Here is a 19,955-nt window from a genome sequence, read left to right on the forward strand (position 1 = left end):
CTACCTCGCAGGGGAAATTCAGCATCTCCATTGGACAGCGCAATATCAGAAGCCAAAACACATGCAGACGTGAAATCCAGTGCTGCAAAAAGGAAAGGACCAGAATTAAATCCTTCTCTGCCTATGCCCCAAGACTATGGAACCTCCTCCCAAACAGCATCAGACTCGCCCCTACCCTAACCAAGACACACCTTTTCATGCAGTTTCTCCGCCTCAACATTTTGGCCATCACATCCCCCCTTGAACCCGCTGACTCGGTAGACACCACCCAGCCTTCTCCTCCCTGCAACCCTGTACAGCTGTACCCCTCTGTATCCTACCCCCGCTGTATATCGGTTCTATTGTCATCTCTGAAAATCGTTCCATTTTGCATCTGCACTATTGTATACCTCTGTAGAGCTCTCTGTTATGTATCTGTATAGTTCTATAGCTTTGTAAAGGGCGTTGTTGCTTATCAAAGATAGGTTCCTGCTCAATAAATACAATAATAATAATAATAATATCAACAACAACATCAATAATAATAATAATGATAATAATAATAATAATAATAATAATAATAATAATAATAATAATAATAATAATAACTGCCCATTGATGATAGAGCCTGGGAATCTAATAGCAGTGTCTGTCAAATGAATACTACTTATACACAAGTGAAAACTGTTGACTTTTTAAAATGCTTTTTTTGAGAGGACTTCACTGAAGGACATGCAGAGTCCTTATAAATTGAGTGGCTGAAGATTACAGTAGTAGTGGGTTTACAATTCATTAACTCTCAGAAGGCTGCTTTGGCAGGCACTTTGAGTGCAAAGTTTGATGATAAGGCGTGACTAAAGCGAGCTGGCAAAAAGAGATATGGCAACTAACTCTGAGTGCTTAGTGTGTGGGACACAGTTCAATACATCACAGACAACTTTAATCCTAAGTATGTTTTCTTTTAGGTTAAATATCTACGGGATTGTGCTGGAAATTGGAATGGAATGTAAATTGGTCCTGTACCTTTCTCAGCCGTATAATTCCATCTTGGGACTGGGAATCCGTGGTGACCTCAAATAGGTCCATGCCATCCCCCTCAATGATATCAAAGGAGGACTTTCCATTGTCGCCAATATCCCGGTCATTCGTTTTCACCCGTCCAACGGATCCTCCAAGGGCCACATCCTCGGGGACTGTGAACTGATACTGACCTTGCAAAGATGAGAAGAGATCAAAAATTAAAATAGGGATCATGAGGATATTTATCTGCGCTTTATGCATATACATTTGATCGAGAAGCGAAACAACAATACAACACGCAATCATAAAAGTCAACATTCAATTGAATCGTCTACAACATGGGAAGACTATTGAGGCATGCAAAGTGGGCATACACTCTTAATAGAATTGTGTTTCACAAAGAGCGCCCTTGAGAAATTCACCGTATGCATTTTGAAAACAAATTTAAACAAAATGTGTACTTAAGGCTGCTTAATGTCCCAGTGCATCATAGGAGAATACATGGTTGCTTCTAGAGTACAATGTGTGATTGCACCTCTTCTCGCTTGTTAAATTATACCCTCGACTTCCTTCGGGATGTTCAATGTTGCTGAACGTAAAATATGAAGCCCTTTCAGCACCAAAAGCTGTAATGCATAATACACTACAAGGTCCTTTTCAGCTTACCTCAGTATTTATGGTCATTGGATTCCTTTTTTTAAATAAATTGAACTTTCTCAGGCAGTGTTGAAAATGTTCTGCATGCTTTTTAACAGCAATGAATTCAGTGACATTATTGAATGGGCTGCTTATCCAGCCACCTGTATAGATGATATCTGCAGATCAAAGGTATACAAATCGATGTATTATTTATGTATTTATTTTTTTAAACACTGGGATTGCTGCTGTACTGTGAATGAATGGCATTATGTTCAGAATACTGATTGTTCACAGCACCGTGCCTCATCCATTTCACATCATTGTCTTAGTTATGTTTCTGGGTGGCTGGAGCCTCAAGGACTCATCACCACATGTTCCAGAGCACCATCCTCATTTTGTTCTGTGCCACTGCACTCATCCTAGAATTTTGAGTGCCTTTTGTATTGGGAAGATTTTAGATAAACATGCGCCAAATTGTATCTACAATATGTATGGCCATTATTCCATTATTATTATTATAGTCATTACTATTAATATTATTGGTAATATTATGACTATTATTACATTTTTATTTTGAGCGAGCATGTATTGAGTGCATCCCTAGCTGTGGGAAGTAAAGATATTTAGTGCCATATAGATACGGAAATTGTTTACATTTCTAGTTTCATTTTCTGGAGACACACGCTAGAAGAATCTCCACCACACCAATCCCACCTCACAATCCGGGACAAGAAACCGTCCGTTTTGAATATGATTTTTTTTTTTATTCAATTTAATAACCCAAGGAATTGAAGGTGTCCCCCAACCTTCAGTTCTGGGGACAATAAGCACAATACATACCATAACATAAATACAGCCAGCATGGCTACAGAAAGAAAAATGCAACCTGCCTGGTGTTGTCTCACACATGTTTTTATTGATATTTACACAAACATCCAATCATGGAAAAACAAATGTAAATGACTATTCTAGTAGACGAAAAAAGATACCCTGTAATGTAGACAGCATGTTAACATTGAGATAATAAAAAAAAATAATAATTCACACAATATATAGTATGAAAATACAGTTGTTTCCCTGGAGCCATCACCCCCTTAAGTTAAAAGAGGAGCGATTTCTCAGAATCAAGTTGTAGACAAAAAGTCTACTCTGTTTCGTCTGAAACCATAGTCAAATATGGGTATCAGAGAAAAATATATACTCTAAAATATGTTTTTCTAATTCGTGGTTTAATGAAAACATAAAATGTTGGATACTGTCTGCGGCAAATTATTGGTTTTTAGATTGGGCATAGATGCCATAGAAACCAAAATTGTGGACACTATCTGCGTAGTGTTGAATTGTTTGCAATGTCTCTTTTTGTTTAAATGTTTGAGTGCAGAAATTCTGTTGTTCTGCTATACTGGGGACTGCTTCACTTAACACTGGTTCTTATGTTCACCGTCTCAACACTCGAAGTTCCATGTGTTCATTTAGGAAAGATAATGCAATTACTTCATTGACCTTGGCAGACACCAATCAAAGGATTTGTTACTCCACACTTCAAGATGAGATTTCTAAAGCTTAAAGACATCCCAAATTTCAGGAGATAGCCCTAATACAATGGTCCTACCTAAGATGTATATGTTTTATTCTAAATCAGAAAGCACACACACCTTGACTTGCAATCCCCATTTCACAGCAAGGATTGTAAATGGGGCCTCACAAAACATTTTTAATTGCTATCTGGGTTTTAATGTATTCTTGGGGCATTTGTCCAAATCTACTGGTATAAATGATTGGAAACCAACAATACAAACCCTAGAAGGCAAAACAGCTCTGGGTGCAGTTCCATGACTGCCTCGGAGTGTCACAATTCAGATGGGCACATAGGTCTGGCTGAGGGAAAACAAATACTTGGGGGAACTGAGCCTCACTGCTGGTGATGGGTCATTATCTTACTCACAAACAAGATAACAACTGGAATGTTATTGTAACCAAACACTCACTGTGCTGTATGAGACGGGGTCATGGGTAACACCATGGCAAGAGAGGCTGAAGGCCCCTCTCAACCTGGGTAAATGGACTACCAGGGCAATGCCAGAGCCGGACATAACACAGTGGTGATTTTGGAATTTGAGGTGACCCCTCTCACTGGCACACCAGTGTCTATGGAGCCGCACATGTACATTGATGACTCTGTCTCTGTTCAAATACGTTTTAGCCTCTGTTCAGGCCATGTCTTTTTTGTATTCTATTACATGCTTCCCACAGACCCACAGATACTAGCCTTTATTAAACTGCTCAGAACCCTGGGATGGATCGAGCATCCTGGGAAGGAGCACAACATAAAGAACAACTGGGACTACAATGCACCTGGGCTGAATGGACAAGACCCTGATTGGAACAAGAGAAACAGATTGGTTATCAAAATGGGAATGGGCTAGGCGTTCCCCTTCATAAGCTGACTAGAGGACCAAACACCCCCCAACCCCCAAAATAAAATAGACCGGATATACGGGAGCAGTGGGGCCGCAGCAAATTAGTATGAACTAGCAGAGCAATGTCCAGCACTATGGGATTGCAGGGAACCCTCCCCAAATCCTTTGTAGAAAAAGACTTCCATGACCCAGGATTGGAGCATAAAACATATGACTTTAGTGGCCACATATACAGACGTTGAAAAGGGGGTAGGACAAAGGCTTTTGTGAAGACTTTGAGAAGAGGTCTCAACCCTCAATGATATTGCTCAGAAATAGATTGTCCCAGGGAATCATATGACTTAAGTAGCCAATAGGAGAGGTGGAACACTTCTAGGCAGGAAGGGTAGAGTTATGAAAAGGCCAACAAAATCAGTGTCTGAGTGTGAAGAGAGATTGAGGAAGAGAATGACCGAGAGAGTGAGGAAGGTGGAAAAGAGAAGAGACAGGTGAGTGAGGAAAAGGTTGGAAGATAGCCATCAAGCGGAGAAGGCCACAACGACAACCAGCCAAAACTCTGTCACATAGCACGTTTTTGAGGGAGCTAGAGAGATAAGGATAGCCTTTAGGTCCTCAGTAGGACAAGGATAGACCAGAACGTAAGGCTACAATGGCTCTATTGATTTGTCATTATGACTTGAGGGAGTAAAGTGTCAGGGCTAATGAGGTGATAGCCCCCTCACATTTCTGTATAGTTAAAACTGAAAACATTGTTTTCTGTCTTGTGATTCATTGAACATGTTCTCACATACAGTAGAAGCTGACACCCATGAACGAAGAGGATACTAGAAAGTTAAGAAGAGCAAAAACATGTGTTCATAATAAAGATTATGAACACCATTATCTTTTTCTCTGCAAATGTAGTGGGCATAGCCGTATGTCCTGTGGTGGATCTTTACAAAAAAATGAACACTCTACATATGCAAAACTTGAGATAATGGCTTTTCAAACACATATAATTATGCACATTAAGGATTGAAAGTTTTGTAAATGTTTATGTCTGATGCTCCAAAGTACCACAGCTGCATTCTTCACCTGAAAAACAGACGAAGCCACACACATTAGTAATATTGATCATAACACGGATAGTGTAGACAATCTATTGCAACACAAAGTGGAACACACATCAATATAGCACGCAGCATGGGGGAAGAATACGCCCTTAAAACAAAATGCATCAGGTGTCTTCCCATCTTACACAGTTTCACTTGCATTTACCATGATGCACGCATTTTCCATCACAGAGTAGCTGATTGACACCTGGCCCCTTTAATAGCTATCTTTAAGACTTCTGACAGAAATCTTTCGCTTGCCAGACATTAAAACGACTCAGACAGAGATGCATTTTCAAAATAAGGATATAGGGTGTGTTTTTGAGCAACGTTACCAGCTAACAAAAGTAATGAATCTGGGCGTCTATATTTTCCCTTTTTTTGATGGATGGAGGAAAAGGTTATGAGTACAGAATAGTGTGCAACACGAAAAATCCTAAAGATTAACGTGTGGATTTTATTGTTATTTTAGAAAACACACAAATCTAATTCTTACAGATGAGCTTCCTCTATGGGTTTACATAATTAAGACCTGCCCCTGGCAGAACAATTAATAAAAAATATTAAAATAATGCATCTGCGGCATTTTCTTAACACCTGTATACATTTGCATTTATTAAACAAAAGATATCTAACAGAATGAACCAAATGCAGAGAAAATATATGTATGCACTTGAGATATATCATAAATTAACTCGACCATAAGAGTTGAGAGTAGAGGGAGCATTTGGTTAAGAAAAAATAAATCAAGAGAATATTACAGAAAAGAATGGTAGCTACAAGAATCTAGCATTAAAGATTTCAGAATTGGGAATGTGTACATCGGCATTCCACTGTTCCAGAGTGTCTATCTCTGTCTCTCTCTATGAAAACACTTTAGTTAATGATCAGTTAAGGTAAGAATGTTATTGCAACAAAACCTCTGACTTTCAAAGCATTGGGGAACTCAGGACCAGCTTAAGTCGCTGATCTACCCCATAATATTATAAATCCCATAGTGCCATGTTCTATGGTATTGTGAATCCCTTTCCTTCTAATAAATATGTGCTCTTGGGCTTTCCAAAGGGAATGTGCCGAGTTAAGCCAGCCCAGAATTCCCCAATGCGTTGAATTTCAGAGGTTTTGTTGTGATCAGTTTCTTAACCTAACTGATCATTAACTACATTTTTTTTCATTGAATTTCAAAGGTTTTGTTATTCCATAGATTTGTTCCCCACCAATGGCCATGCCCTTCTCCCATGGCTAGTACACTACCAGGCCACTAGCCATAGCCTTCTAATACATATGTCCTCTTAGGTTTTGCAATGGCAGTTTGCCAATTTAAGCCTGCCCTGAGTTCCTCAATATTTTGAAGTTCAGGGGTTTTGTTGTGATAAGTTTCTTACCTGAAATGATTGTTAAATAAAGGTATTTCAAGGGTTTTGTTATGCCATAGATTTTTTTATGCGCCACTTTGGCCTTGCCCACTCTATATTTTAGAGCACTATCAGACCACTAGCCAAGGCCTTTGCCCACTATCATTTTTAAAACACTACCAGATCACTAGCCATAGCCCTCAGCCAGGGCCAGTGGGCATGGCCTCCAGCCTTCGGCCGAGCCCACTGTCTAGTGATTTTTCATCATCGACCTCATTCTAGCTGTTAAAATGACTAAACACTACATTGTATTACTTTTTGCCATAGTCACAGGTATTATACCATTGCTCAAAGACGTTCATCAATCAAAGACTGATTCTGACCTTGGTTGACAGTGGTATTGTTTTGTATAAAAGATGGCAGGCTTCGAGAACTCACAATTTATTTAGTCAATGTGCAGTGATATTACATTATTTGTGACGCATCACACACTTTGGTTAAGCAGCGTGCTACAAACCCATTGTTTTATGGCCTGTCTCTTGGTGACTGTTATGATACATCTCACAACTTCAACTAATCGCATTTAAGCAGCATGGAAAAGGTAAAAAAAATGGCAGGCTACAAGAATAACATATGCCAACATATGCCACAGCACTTTTGCCCCCATAGCGAAAAACCCATGCATACATACACAGTAAGTCAACATATATCTTAAAGTGAAATATATACATTTAGTTCAATTGATCTTTGTACAAGATAACATAGCATTGGCTTTAAAAAAAGTAATGAACACCAGAAGAATAACCTGAGAGGGTAAATGTTCCAATAAATATGCTGGTCAATTGCAGCAGGTGCTAACCTATTAAACACGGCAATCTGTAGTGAAATATTCCCATTGTAAACAAAATCCAAATATGTAACAAGTGTTTGCAGTCTTATAGGTAAGCGTCTGCACTGGGAACATGACAACCTGAGTAAAATTCTGCTAGCCAAATACTTGAGCAAGCTTGCAAACCTAAAAAAAAACCTAAAAAACAAGGGGTTGCATCCACCCTCTGAAAGAACGTTACGCTGTCCACCCACATGTGCCCTTTACTTTATGCCTTGAAAATAAGCCACAATCAGGGGAGAATAACTGCACCAGTGTCCAGGATTGCAAATTATCTTAACACATTGTGGGCAAATACTCATGACTTACTTGTCCTCTGTAGGGTATTTTGTATAGATCTGGGGCCTAGTGGTATTTTCTTACCGCCAAAATGAAAATAATTTAGTAATAATCACTCTTTGCATTCAGATTAGGTTTGGTATATATACATACATTATTTCAGCACACTGATACATTTAGTGGTATACATTATGTTGGTATGCGTTATTGGCGGTATTTATGGGTGAGCATAAATCCTTTGTTTTCTATATGTGACCACAATATCCAGAACTCCTTATTTTTTTTTAGTTTGTTCGTGTGATCACTAGAGAGACCTCAGGCTTGCATTTCAGAAACACCACATTTCCAATTGGAGTGCCACCATGGGCTGTTCTCACTGACTTATCTACGACAGCAAGCTATATGTGGTATTTATCACCAACTTACATTTGGTGAGCTATGTCCAGGGCCTCTCTTCCTGCCGACTCATAGACCTTCGGCAGCTGGCTATTTCATCTTGTTATTATTATGTTCCATTCAGAAAACACACACACACTCATATACTGAATGGATTCATATGTACACTGCCATGTCTTATCTTTTAGCAACTTTTAAAATTACAATTGCACTGTGCAAAGGTCTTCCCATATTCCCAGTGTTATAATGATAGATGCACAAAGGACAAGATAAAATGAAACACACTTCCCGTCTGCTTTCAGATATTTTTTTTTGTATTATAAAACTTGCATTTCAACACGGGCTTACTTTTTTTTTACAGAAATAAATGGAAAGCTCACAGTAACAACATTATCTGTAACACAATGAAAGGAGAGTGGCGAGGAACAAGAATTCAATTTGCAACATTAACATGTGGTTAAAACACAGGAATCTCCACTCCTACTCTGACTGAATATTTTCGCACACATACGCACAGCTCCCACACTTCAGCAAGATAATTATCAGGCTTGTTCAGCATGTAACTTCTTTGGCTGTTCGCCTTCTGGAGGGGTTCACCCAGCAAGGACAAGCATTTGCTGTCACTCAAACTGGGACTTGTTGACTGGAAATCCCAGCCTATGTAGCAGTATTGAATCTGCTTTAGGAATCAGGCATCCCCATCTATCAACCCGTCCTTCTCCGAGCTGTGTCAAGATGTCCTCTCCTCAGCTTCTTCCCCGAGATTACACAAGAAAACTCTGGTTACCTCCTACCAAAGGATCCTAACCAATGAAATTCTATCATGCCCTATCCACCCTCTGCACACAATAGAAATCTTTCACAGTAAGCAACTGTAACAAAACTGATTTCCTGCTATTCAAATCCTTGCTTCCTGCAACTACTATGGACAAAGCAGCACAGAAAAACCAGAAGAAAAAAAAAAATCTGCACACAGTCTGAAATGAGTTTCAGCCTGCCTCATTTTGCAGTGAAGAACACATTATATTATTAAGAAGTTAGAATCATGTTAGTTGGGTTAATTATATTAGTTCATTAATTTTCAAATGTGTCTCTTGCAACATAGGCATTTCAGATGAAAAGAAAAATAAATTGTGTGCATTTTGAATATGAAAAATAAAATGCGCTTTTAAATGAGAAAATGGTTTGTCTTTAACCTGTGTAGCCGGTCTTCATTTACATATCCATATGTTGCACTGGCAACACATAGCTTGAAGCAATTGCATTAAACCCATGCATTGGCGCTGCATAAAAAAATGCTCAATAACACATGTCTTGCTGTACCACATTACATCAATGCGTCAAACCCCTGCAGTGGCGCTGCACTTCAAAAAACATGCTATACGTTGATCCTGTGCAGTGGTGCTGCGCTCTGTGCTCCCAAAACACGCTAAACAATCCTACACCTCTCATCATTTGCCATTCTCACTCTCATGCCTGTCTTTCAACAATACTCTGCTTTATAAAGATAATATAAAGATAACATAAAAAGTACACATATCATAGTGCCACTGAAAATGTATACAACCTGAATGTGTAACGACAAATAACCGAATGCAATTCAGCAAAATGTAACACAGTAGTCTCTCAGAACTCTCAGAGAGCACTGGGAACATAAAAGATCTTTTTTTTAATTTGATTTTATTAGTTTTACAAGAACAATAAAACAAAAAACAGACAGACATTAAACAAAAAGAAATATATGTTGTGTAATACACCACCCTTAGCACATGGTAGCTCGATTAAGACAGAACATATTGTGTTATTTGAGTCCCGTAATTTAGCAGTAGTTCCATGTTTCTGGGTGTATCACCCCAACTGTTAGCTTTGACCCACTCCACCCCCCTACGCTACTTGGATTAGCATACATATTATGAATAATTGCATAACATGAGTACTAGAAAGGCACAGTAAACACAGTTCAAGTGTCTGGCAGCACCGTCACCACTGAACATGAGTCTTCTCCCACTTTGATGTCCTTGGGTTTTGTATCTTGAGTCAGGGCCTTGGGGGCTCCTCCAATTGGGAATCAGAGGCGGGTGCAATATATTTATTCCTGAAGTCCATCCATAACGCTTCACATTTGGCTGCTTTATTGTGTAGGGAGGCAGTGATTGTTTCCATCAAGTAGATGTTGGAGGCCAAGTTGATCCATTCGCTCTTTCGTGGAACTGTTGGGGATTTCATTTAATCACTAATAGGGCTCTTGCAGCCAACAATAGTTGGGGGGGCTAGGCCTTTCACCCTGAACCAGTCATCTTCGTCCTTTTTGAGGCCGAACAATATGAGGTAGGGGTCAACTTCCCTTTGAATCTCGTCTACTTCCTTGATCCATCCCAGGACCTCGGCCCAAAACACTTTAATGTACGGGCAACCCCACCACATGTGCCAATAATTAGCATTTTCACCACATTTTGTCCAACATCTCGGGCTTATTGTTTGAGACATTTTAGAAAGTCTAAGAGGATCATATTGCCACCTGTGCAAAAGCTTAACTGCATGGAGTTCATATTGGTTGGATATGGAGGTTTTGGATGCAGCTCTACACATTAAGTTCCATTGGTCAGGAAGTATCTCTTTTCCAAAGTCTTTTTCCCATCTGGCCATGAGGGGATCTGTGGTTCCCTCTCCTGCCGCTATCAGTTCCTGATACATTCGGATATTAGGCCTTTCATTTCAGATCTGGAATCCAAGAGTTTCTCAAATGGGGTAAGATCTCTTTTAAGCTTTTCTCTCCATTCAGGCTTTGTTAGTACCCTTTTTAATTGGATAAACTGGAATGTAGATACAGTGCCTATACCCAAGTCCTCCATCAGACCTGGTAGCGTGATGAACAAATCCTTCCTTTGCAGTTGCCCCACCCTTTCCAGGCCTGCCTCATACTATTATTGGAACCGCTCCACATTGGGAATATGATTGTTTATGCTGGGTGACCACAGGTGACTGAGCGGGGATGGCCAGGATGTGATATTATGCATCTCTTTGCCAGTTCTCCATATACTCCATATAGTGCTCAGCATGGGGTGGCCTTTGATTCTCCTTTGTACCCTTTTGTATGGGGTCCATAACCATTCTGAAACCGTGGCGGGGGACAGTTAGTGATTGTCCATTTATACCCATTGGAGGTTCTTATGGTCCCTAAGGTGTGGAATTAGAACACACAACTGAGCAGCTTTATAGTTTGTTCTCAGATCAGGGAGCCCTATTCCTCCATTGTCTTTGGGGAGTACCAACGTATTATATGAAATTCTCGGTTTCTTCCCCTGCCAGATGATTCGCATCATGATCTTTTTGGCCTCCATGAAGAACCCCTTAGGTATCTCGATTGGCAACATCTGAAAGGGATACAGGAATCGGGGGAGGCATACCATTTTGACGGCGTTAATGTGCCCTAGCCAAGAAATCGTGAGTTTGCTCCATTTTTTGAGGTCTGTCTCAAATCGCCGGAGAAGTGGGGGGAAGTTGACTTCATAGAGGTCATTCAGGGTTCTAGTGATCTGTATACCCAGATATTGCAGTGTTGTGTGTTCCAATTTGAGACTTAGTGAGAGGAACCTGACCGTGTTCTCCTCAGGGGATCCCTGGAGAGGGAAGAGTATGGACTTGGATTTATTTATTTTGAACCCAGAGAACCGGCCATATTCGTCTATTAGGTTAAGCGCATGTGGGATGGAGTCTGTAGGATTTGTTATGTGTAAAAGAATGTTGGCTTCATATTGTGCTGCCTTATATTCCACCGCCCCTAATTTCCTTCCCACTATATTGGGGTTGTCTCTCATTTTTTGTGCCAGTGGTTTGAGGGAGAGTGTGAACAGGATCGCAGAGAGGGGGCATCCCTGCCTGGTCCCTTGTTGCAATTTGAACCATCTGGAGTATTCCCCATTTACAAATATCGACGCCTTGGGGAGGTGTATATTGCTCGTATCCCATCTCGAACTTTTGGGCCTGTCCCTACTTTCTGTAGGACTGTTCCCAGAAACTCCCATTCCACCCTATCAAAGGCTTTCTCTGCATCGATTGACAGGAGGACAGGATCACCGCGGAGGTTGTGAGCTGCATGGATGAGGTGTAATGTTTTTCGCATGGTATCGGCTCCTTGTCTCCCGAGAATAAGCCCGACCTGGTCAGGGTGGATCAATCGGGGCATTAGGGTTTCCAGTTTTGTAGCCAGTACCCTAGCGTAGATCTTGGTGTCGAGATTAAGGAGGGAGATGGGGCGGTACGATCTGCAGTGTTTGGGGTCTCTCCCTCCCTTGGGAATCACTGTTATCGGCGCCCTTTTAAAAGAGTATGATGCGACTCCAGTGTCTATTATCTCATTAAAGAGTTCTGTTAGGAAAGGTGTTAATTGCCCACTAAAGCTTTTGTAGAAGCTGGCAGTATAACCGTCTTCACCTGGAGATTTCCCCAGCGTTAGTCTTTTGATTGCATCTTGGATCTCCTGTTCGGCCATCAGAGTATCAAGGAGATCAGCTTCTGTGTGCGTTATTGTGGGCATAGTGATTGAGGATAAGTAGGAAGTTATGTCGGATTGGGCAGAGGTCATTTCGGAGGTATATAGGTTTTCATAAAAGCTGGTGAAGCACTCAGGTATTGGGTGGGAGGGTGAGCCGTGGGGGAGGGGGTCTCTATTATCTGCTTCACCTTGCATTCCGCCCTTTGTTCCCTAAGTCTGGCAGCTAATAGTGCATCAGCTTTGTCCCCCTTTTTGTAAAATTTTTGCCTAAGAAATTGCAATTTGCGTACCACTTGATCGTGTTTTAGCAGCCGAAATTCCTCTCTTTTGCGTTGGGCTGCATCTATTTTATCAGAGTCCACCACCGTGTTCCCCCTTACTTCCTCCAGTAGCTGATGTATTTCATTACGCAGTCTATTTTCTACAATCTTACGTTCCCTCTTCTTAGAGGCGCCCTCGCATATTAGTATGCCTCTCCACATGGCCTTCCCAGCTTCCCAGATCGTTTGTTTGGAGACTTCCCCATTATTGTTCGCTTTGAAATATTCATCAATCTCAGTTTCCATCTCGCTTTTAAAAACCACATCTTTCCAAAGGGACTCATTGCATCGCCAAGCCCCCCCAGTAACAGGTAGGTCAGTCCAGTTGATATCTTCTAATACCATGTTGTGATCTGACCACGTTATCGGAATGATTTCGGAGTAACACGTGGTGCATGTGAGGTCGGCCGTGAGAAATATATAACCTATACGTGTAAATGTGCTGTGGGGGTTCGAGTAGAAGGTGAATCCACTTTCTCTGGGGTGCAGAGCTCTCCACACATCTTTTAGTTCATATAGTTCCATAATGGCGGACAATTCAGTAAGGATTCCTCTATGTTGAATTGCCGTTTCCGGTTTACCTGGTCTCCAGTCCATGGACGGGTCTGCCCATTGGTTAAAGTCGCCTCCTAGAATAATGTGCCCTGCAGCATCTAGCATTATTTTAGGGATCGTTTTCTTAAGGAATGTGGCCTGTCCGCTGTTGGGTGAGTAAACTATGGAAATTGTGACCTGGACTTTCGCAATTTTACCCACTATCAGGAGGGCTCATCCACTTACATCAGACCATGTCTTTTCCAGCTCAAATGTAATTCCCTTCTTGAGTAAAATTCTGACCCCTCCTTTCCTGAGTGGACCAGAGCCCCAAAATTCCGTGCCTCCCCAGAATGCTCCGCTCTTCTCCCTTTAAAGATTTCGTCTCCTGGAGGAGGAGAATGTCTATGTCGGATCTGCGGAATTCTCTATGCAACAGTGACCTCTTAGTTGGTGAGTTCAATCCCTTCACATTGATGAACCCAATTCTGAGCAGGCCCCTGCCTTTAAACTTGTCGGGGGCTGCCATCAATGGCAGGATTTGTGGGGGTTGCTCACTTTCGGCGGCCAGAAGAATATGCGATTTCCTAGTGTCACATTGTCTTTGGTGTATCGAGATGATGCTAGTATCTTTCCCAAGTGTCTGTTATCCCTTCCCTCCTTCTCCCTACCCCTCCATAGTTGGTGGCGTCGAGTGAGCCCATGAACTGAGGGTGCTGCATTGGCAGCTTTTGACGGCGTCCGGAAAGACTTGGTGACAGTGTTCAGTCCATTGTCGGACCATCAATGGGGACCGTTGCCTTACGGTCCCAGTCAAACATACCATCTTAACCTAAGGGTGAGCCCCTATCTCATTCCCCCCTCCCCCCAACATCATGTAATTCAACAGTAACAACAATAAACATACAGAAGTATAACGTTATGTGCACTCCCAGGGTCCTACTGCGAAGTTTGTATCCCCTCTTGATTCAGGGGGATGCTACGCATCCAGAGACCCCCGTGTCATTTGACCTCTGGATCTCAGTCTCTGTGGAGGTCAGCATCCCATTTTTCAGCCGTGGATGTCACTGTGTCGATTCGCAGGAATCACGAGACATATCTTCATTTTCCACTATCCGGCGTGCTGTTGGGGTGTCTGTATTTCCTTGATCCTTTCACTCTCTTTCGTCTAGGGCCCTGGTGTTCCCATTGCACTCCAGCCCGCTCATTTTCGCCACCTTCGTTTTCTCCTGTATCCGTACCCAGGAAGTCAGCGATGCAGTCTTTGATTTCCTCCTCTGATCGAAGGACGATTTTCCCGCTTCCGTGCTCAAAGGTGAGCGAGAAGGGATATCCCCATCTGTACCGTGTGCCCTGTTCTTTGAGCCATTTTTTCAACAGGCTGCAGAAGCGTCTTAGCGCTAATGTGAGTGAGGATAAGTCCTGGAAAATGGTAATTTGAGCACCTCCCATTGTGAGTGTACCGCGGGACCTGGCCTTCTCAAGGATCCTAGTTCTGTCCTGGTATCGGTGGAATTTAGCCAGGACTGAACGGGGACCGGCAGGCGGTCCACCCGCCCTATGTATTCGTTCAGTTTTGGGTTTGTCAATTTCTTCATCTGCCGTTAAAACTTTTATGATATCATGGATTGTGTCTTTGAGCTCTTTCTCGGTTTCACCTTCGCACTCTGGAATTCCAAAAAAGCGTAGGTTATTCCTCCTTTCTCTGTTTTCTAAATCGTCCATTTTGAGCCGAATCTCCTGCTCCCTTTTTTCAATATTTCGTATCCTCATGTCCATTTGAGTCTCAATGGTGTCAATCGAGGCCTGATTGTTCTCGACATCTTCCAGTCTTTCCTCAAAGCTGTCCATTCTCTGGGTGATTTTATCAATTTTACCACTGAGATTGGCCCCATGTTTTTTATCTCACTTAGTAATGTGGCGATGTTCCATTTGGTAGCAGCAGCACCCGCTTCCGAGGTATCTGTGGACATGGTGGTTGTGTTTCGGATGGATGGGAGGGATGGGGCATAGGCGAATCTAGCTAACTTGTGTTATGCGTCCATAAAATGGGTCCGAGGTCAGAGGAGGCACACGCCCCTGGATTGGGGGCCTTACCCTCTTTGGAGTTGCATAGGACCTTAGGAACAGGGCAGTCTCGAATATTAAGCTCTACTTACGGCTCAATGTAAGGCCAATGGGGTCTTCAATGAACATTCCGTAGAGCCATGGGGCCAGTCCTTTGGTGAATACACCTGAAATTATACCCTGTGGGGGGAGAGGGCCAACGGTGTCCCATTCCAGTTTGCAGCTCATTCAGAAATTGTTGTATACTGGCAGCGTCAGAGATTGCAGGTCTCAGGTGCCTCCCATGGGGGGGAGTGTGTGGCGACCGGGTGGTAGTGGAGTGCGGTGAGCTCGGGTATCCGTGGGCTCACGGGGAGGCTCCTCACCTGAGCCCGCCTGCGGGTTACCGCCGGTCTCTGGTGATGCAGCGTGATGGAAGTTCCGTTGGGGTATCTCTCTGCGGCCTCCGCCTCCTCCACGCGCTCACGGCAGAGCGTGTACAATCCGACGAGGAGAGATGAGTGGAATCGGAGGTCGGGGAGGGCACTGCACGGATCAGTTATCCAGGCCTCGGTCTCTTATGAAGGCCACCACTGGGTAGTCGCGTTGTTCGGCCCAAGTTTCACTTTCGCTTCATGTGCGCTGGGGAGCACGTTTATTCGGACGGCGTTTTCTCAGGTTTCCCATGACCGATTTTGTCCGCGTTTTCTCCTGGGTGTAGGGGGGCCTTTATTGATCAGCTCCTCATTTTATGTCCAGGGGGGTCGTGAGACGGGGCTCAACTCGTCTAAAGCACCTGAGGCGTTGGAGCTCACACGAAGGCTGGACTCATCCGTGCACCCCCTGGTGGCCAGTCTCTGCACTGTACTAAGGATGTAGTCTCCAGGTGCCCCACTTCAACAGTCCGGTGGCAGCAGCTGTCACATAAAAGATATTTAAACCATATTGCTGCATAAATATGTACAGAGGTATGTATTTCCCTGAGTCACACTCCACCCTAGCAGCAACAGCATCCAATAATGTTCTCTGGAGTCCATGTGATATCAAAACATAATCTTTATTAATGAATCCTCAACCCATGACCTCAGGGATAAGCAGCATGACATGTTTCTCAACAGACCTGGTGCTTGTTCACGTGTTCCCAAGTGACACACATATAACCACTTTCATTACTATGATTATTGGCCAAAATATCAGCACTCATAATGTCCACAATACATTTACGATGCTAAGCATCCTACACCCAATTGTAATGGTAAAGTGCTAATATAGAATCACAATTCTTGATTGCACATAATGCAAACATTTAACAATTGTATTCTGTGCTAGTTCTTACATGACTATTCTAAAGTGTTCTGTACAGTGACAACAATGGGACATTGCCCATAATACAACACCTGTAATAACAATTGTTAGGTATAGTATACAATAAAGTGTATAGTGCAGTTAACCGTTTGATCCTTGGAATAGATATATCTGTACCATGTTGTAATAAACATCCGAACTGAAGTGTACCGTGCAATGATAATATTGGAACAGGGTTCTCAATTGCACAACATGCAACAATGTTCAATAAACTAAAATGCCTGTTATCAAATGGAAATCTAAAGTGAAAAGTGCTATCTGTGATCTCAGATGAGAAGCTTAGCCCATCATACAGTACATGCAAGAAGAATGTGCAATATATAATAAAGTACATAGTGAATTTATTCCTAAAATCAACAAGATGAATGTGGCAGTTCCATGATTGGAACCATCTGATCTAAATTGCACAAGACATTAATAACACAAGGACAACATCTCTACTGCATATACTTCACAGTCAAAATACCCCATACACAGTGCGATTGGCTTAGACATGCTGCACTGTTCGGCTCTTGAGTTTCATTTGATGTACAAAATGCAATGTGCAAATTAGGCATGTCCAATAATATTACAATGCAAATTCAGAGTAAAACCATATAGTACCCTTTACAGTAACGTGTCTACTGCAATTTGCATATTCCTGCACACACATAATTCAATAAGACAGAACATATATTAGAAGCACTTACATGCTCACTCATACATTAGATGTGTAGTGCCTGATGCACAATACAATACAGATGCCAAGCCAGCCAAACCCGTTCCAAGGACCACAATCAGATCTAAATATGTTGAGAGCACGTATATGTAGTCAAATGCCAGATTATAAAATATCAAAGAGACAGAATCCCATACATGACCAGTATACTGGTACTTTGCAACACTTTCATAAATATGTCTTGACACCAACATGAATGATGCACCATGGATAGATAGTTGCAAACCAAAATAGTTATTTGGAACTCTCAACACCCGGTTGCCCACACCAAGCGCCCAATGGGGCCAACAAAACCAGTGACACAACATATCATCAGACTATCCATGGCAAGCAAGAAAGGAAATATTAATATTTCAATACAAAATCTATGAATTAATTTGCACAGCTATAAGCCAATCACTGGCACATATGTAACCCAAGGAGGACATCAACACAGTTGGTCAAGGATTTGCCATGTAATAAAACAAGCACATTCCAATTCCAATTCGAGTGGCCAGAGCATAATGGAACTCAACATAGGTACCCAGAAAAGTGTATAGCTCCTCGTCAACATTATGTCCCGCTGGATTTTGTGTCTTCAAATCAAGAATATATTTGGTCTTTTTTTGGGTGAGGTAACCAATCTCTATCACCATTTCTAGGTCCAATGTCTGTTCTTTGGAGGCCAGAGTATTAAAAACCTTCATTTGCTTCATGGAAGTGTTTTGACATGGGGTAGGGTTTATCTTGAATCTTTAAGGCTCTAAGATGTTGAAGGACACGCACCTTCGGTTTGCATTTTCTGCTGCCCACATACCACTTATTACATGGACATGTAAGGACATATACTACAAACTCTGTATCACAGGTGATCCTAGTTGTTATTTTGACTGAATTAACCAGTTTCCGGTGTTGACACGTAGTGCATTTTTCGCAAACTTGCAAACCTTACATCTGGTGCACTTGTGGAAGCCCTTCCTTGATACAGTGGGCCGTCCCATAGATACATTTACTTCTTGCCACTCTTTGAAACTGGTGACCAAAGTGTCTTTAAAAGAGGTAAATCTGCTGAAACTAATATAGGGGTTTATGCCAGTTAAGGGATTCAGATCTTTATCAAGCTTCAAAACTCTCTAATAGTGTTGTAAAATTGCCCTGATTTGCCTGGCATGGGTCCTAAGTGTAAGGATTAGTCGAATAGTGAGTGGTTTTATCATGTTTTTCAACATTATCGTCAAACAGCAGCACATCTCTATGGCTCATGCATGCTTTGATGTAAGATCGTTTGATCAGCCTCTTTGGGTATGCTTTCTGCAGGAAGCCCCTAGATGTTATTTGCTCTCTTAATCAAATGCTTCTATAGTTGAGCAATTCCTTCAAATTCTAATAAATTCTCGTTAGGGGATGCTCCATATCATGTTCGTAGGATGACTGCTTGTGGCATGGAGGAGGATATTGGAGCCTGTAGCTTTCCTAAAATGTTTTCAGGTAAGTCAAATAATAACAATGTCCAAAACACAATTGTACTCCTGCTATGTGTTTCATTGAACTTCAAATTTCACTCATTGATATTGAGAATTTGTAAAAACTTTACTAATCTCTGTTTTTCTCCCCCTCCAGATCATTAATTTAATGGAGCCACACTATGATTTTATCAGAAACTACTACATTCTCTTCGTACATACCATACATTTCTCCCACCAGCCCATGGTTAAATACACACAGACTGGGCAAAGATGGCGCACATAGCAGTCCCTTGTGACTGTCAGAACAATTTGTTGTTGAATAGAAGATATATGTTGTTATTAACACACAGATTTATCATTGTGAAGATCATTGTTGTATCACTTAAATAGTTCAAGTAGCGTGTATTCAAAAAGTATTCACATGCATGTTTGCCAAATGGTGTTGAACGGATGTGTACAAGGACACCACAGCCATCATGGCCAAAACATACTCTGCCTCCCAAGGAAAGTCATCTATTTTACTCAATACATCTTCAGTGCCTCATAGGTAGGAGGGTAGAGTTAATACAAAAATGAAAAGAATCTCATTGATATATTTGGACATATTATCAAAGAGAGAGCTGAGAAATGTGATGATCAGTCTGCGCAGTGGCCTGCTGGTGCTTTTGTGAAATATGGGGAGGAAGTATATGGTAGGAATGACAGAATGTTGAAGAAACACAAATCTACAAAACTCCACCTCCAACAGGCCTTTAGTTTTCCACTTGGAGAGAAACTCTTGTATTTTCATTTCCAATCCCCATATGGAATTGGCTATCAATTTATCATAGCATGTTATATCATAATGTTATTTATCAGTCTACCAGATATATGCCTTCATATTCATGATAACTACATTTCTCTCTTTATCAGAGGTTTTGATGATCACTGGTGACATAACTAATTACACCATACATGACATCAA

The 19,955-nt window shown here is 41.7% G+C and overlaps 1 protein-coding gene across 1 annotated transcript in view; it reads right to left on the reverse strand.

Moving 5' to 3' along the window:
- Positions 1-19,955, reverse strand: part of CDH8 (cadherin 8) — a 1,279,274-nt gene that overhangs the window by 429,642 nt on the left and 829,677 nt on the right. The window contains exon 6 of the mRNA XM_069652973.1: positions 1,003-1,190. Within this exon, the coding sequence (XP_069509074.1) occupies positions 1,003-1,190 (188 nt within the window). The remainder of the gene's footprint in view (positions 1-1,002; positions 1,191-19,955) is intronic.

This window comes from Ambystoma mexicanum, chromosome 1p, assembly GCF_040938575.1.
Source record: "Ambystoma mexicanum isolate Mex_15411 chromosome 1p, UKY_AmexF1_1, whole genome shotgun sequence".
NCBI lineage: Eukaryota > Metazoa > Chordata > Amphibia > Caudata > Ambystomatidae > Ambystoma > Ambystoma mexicanum.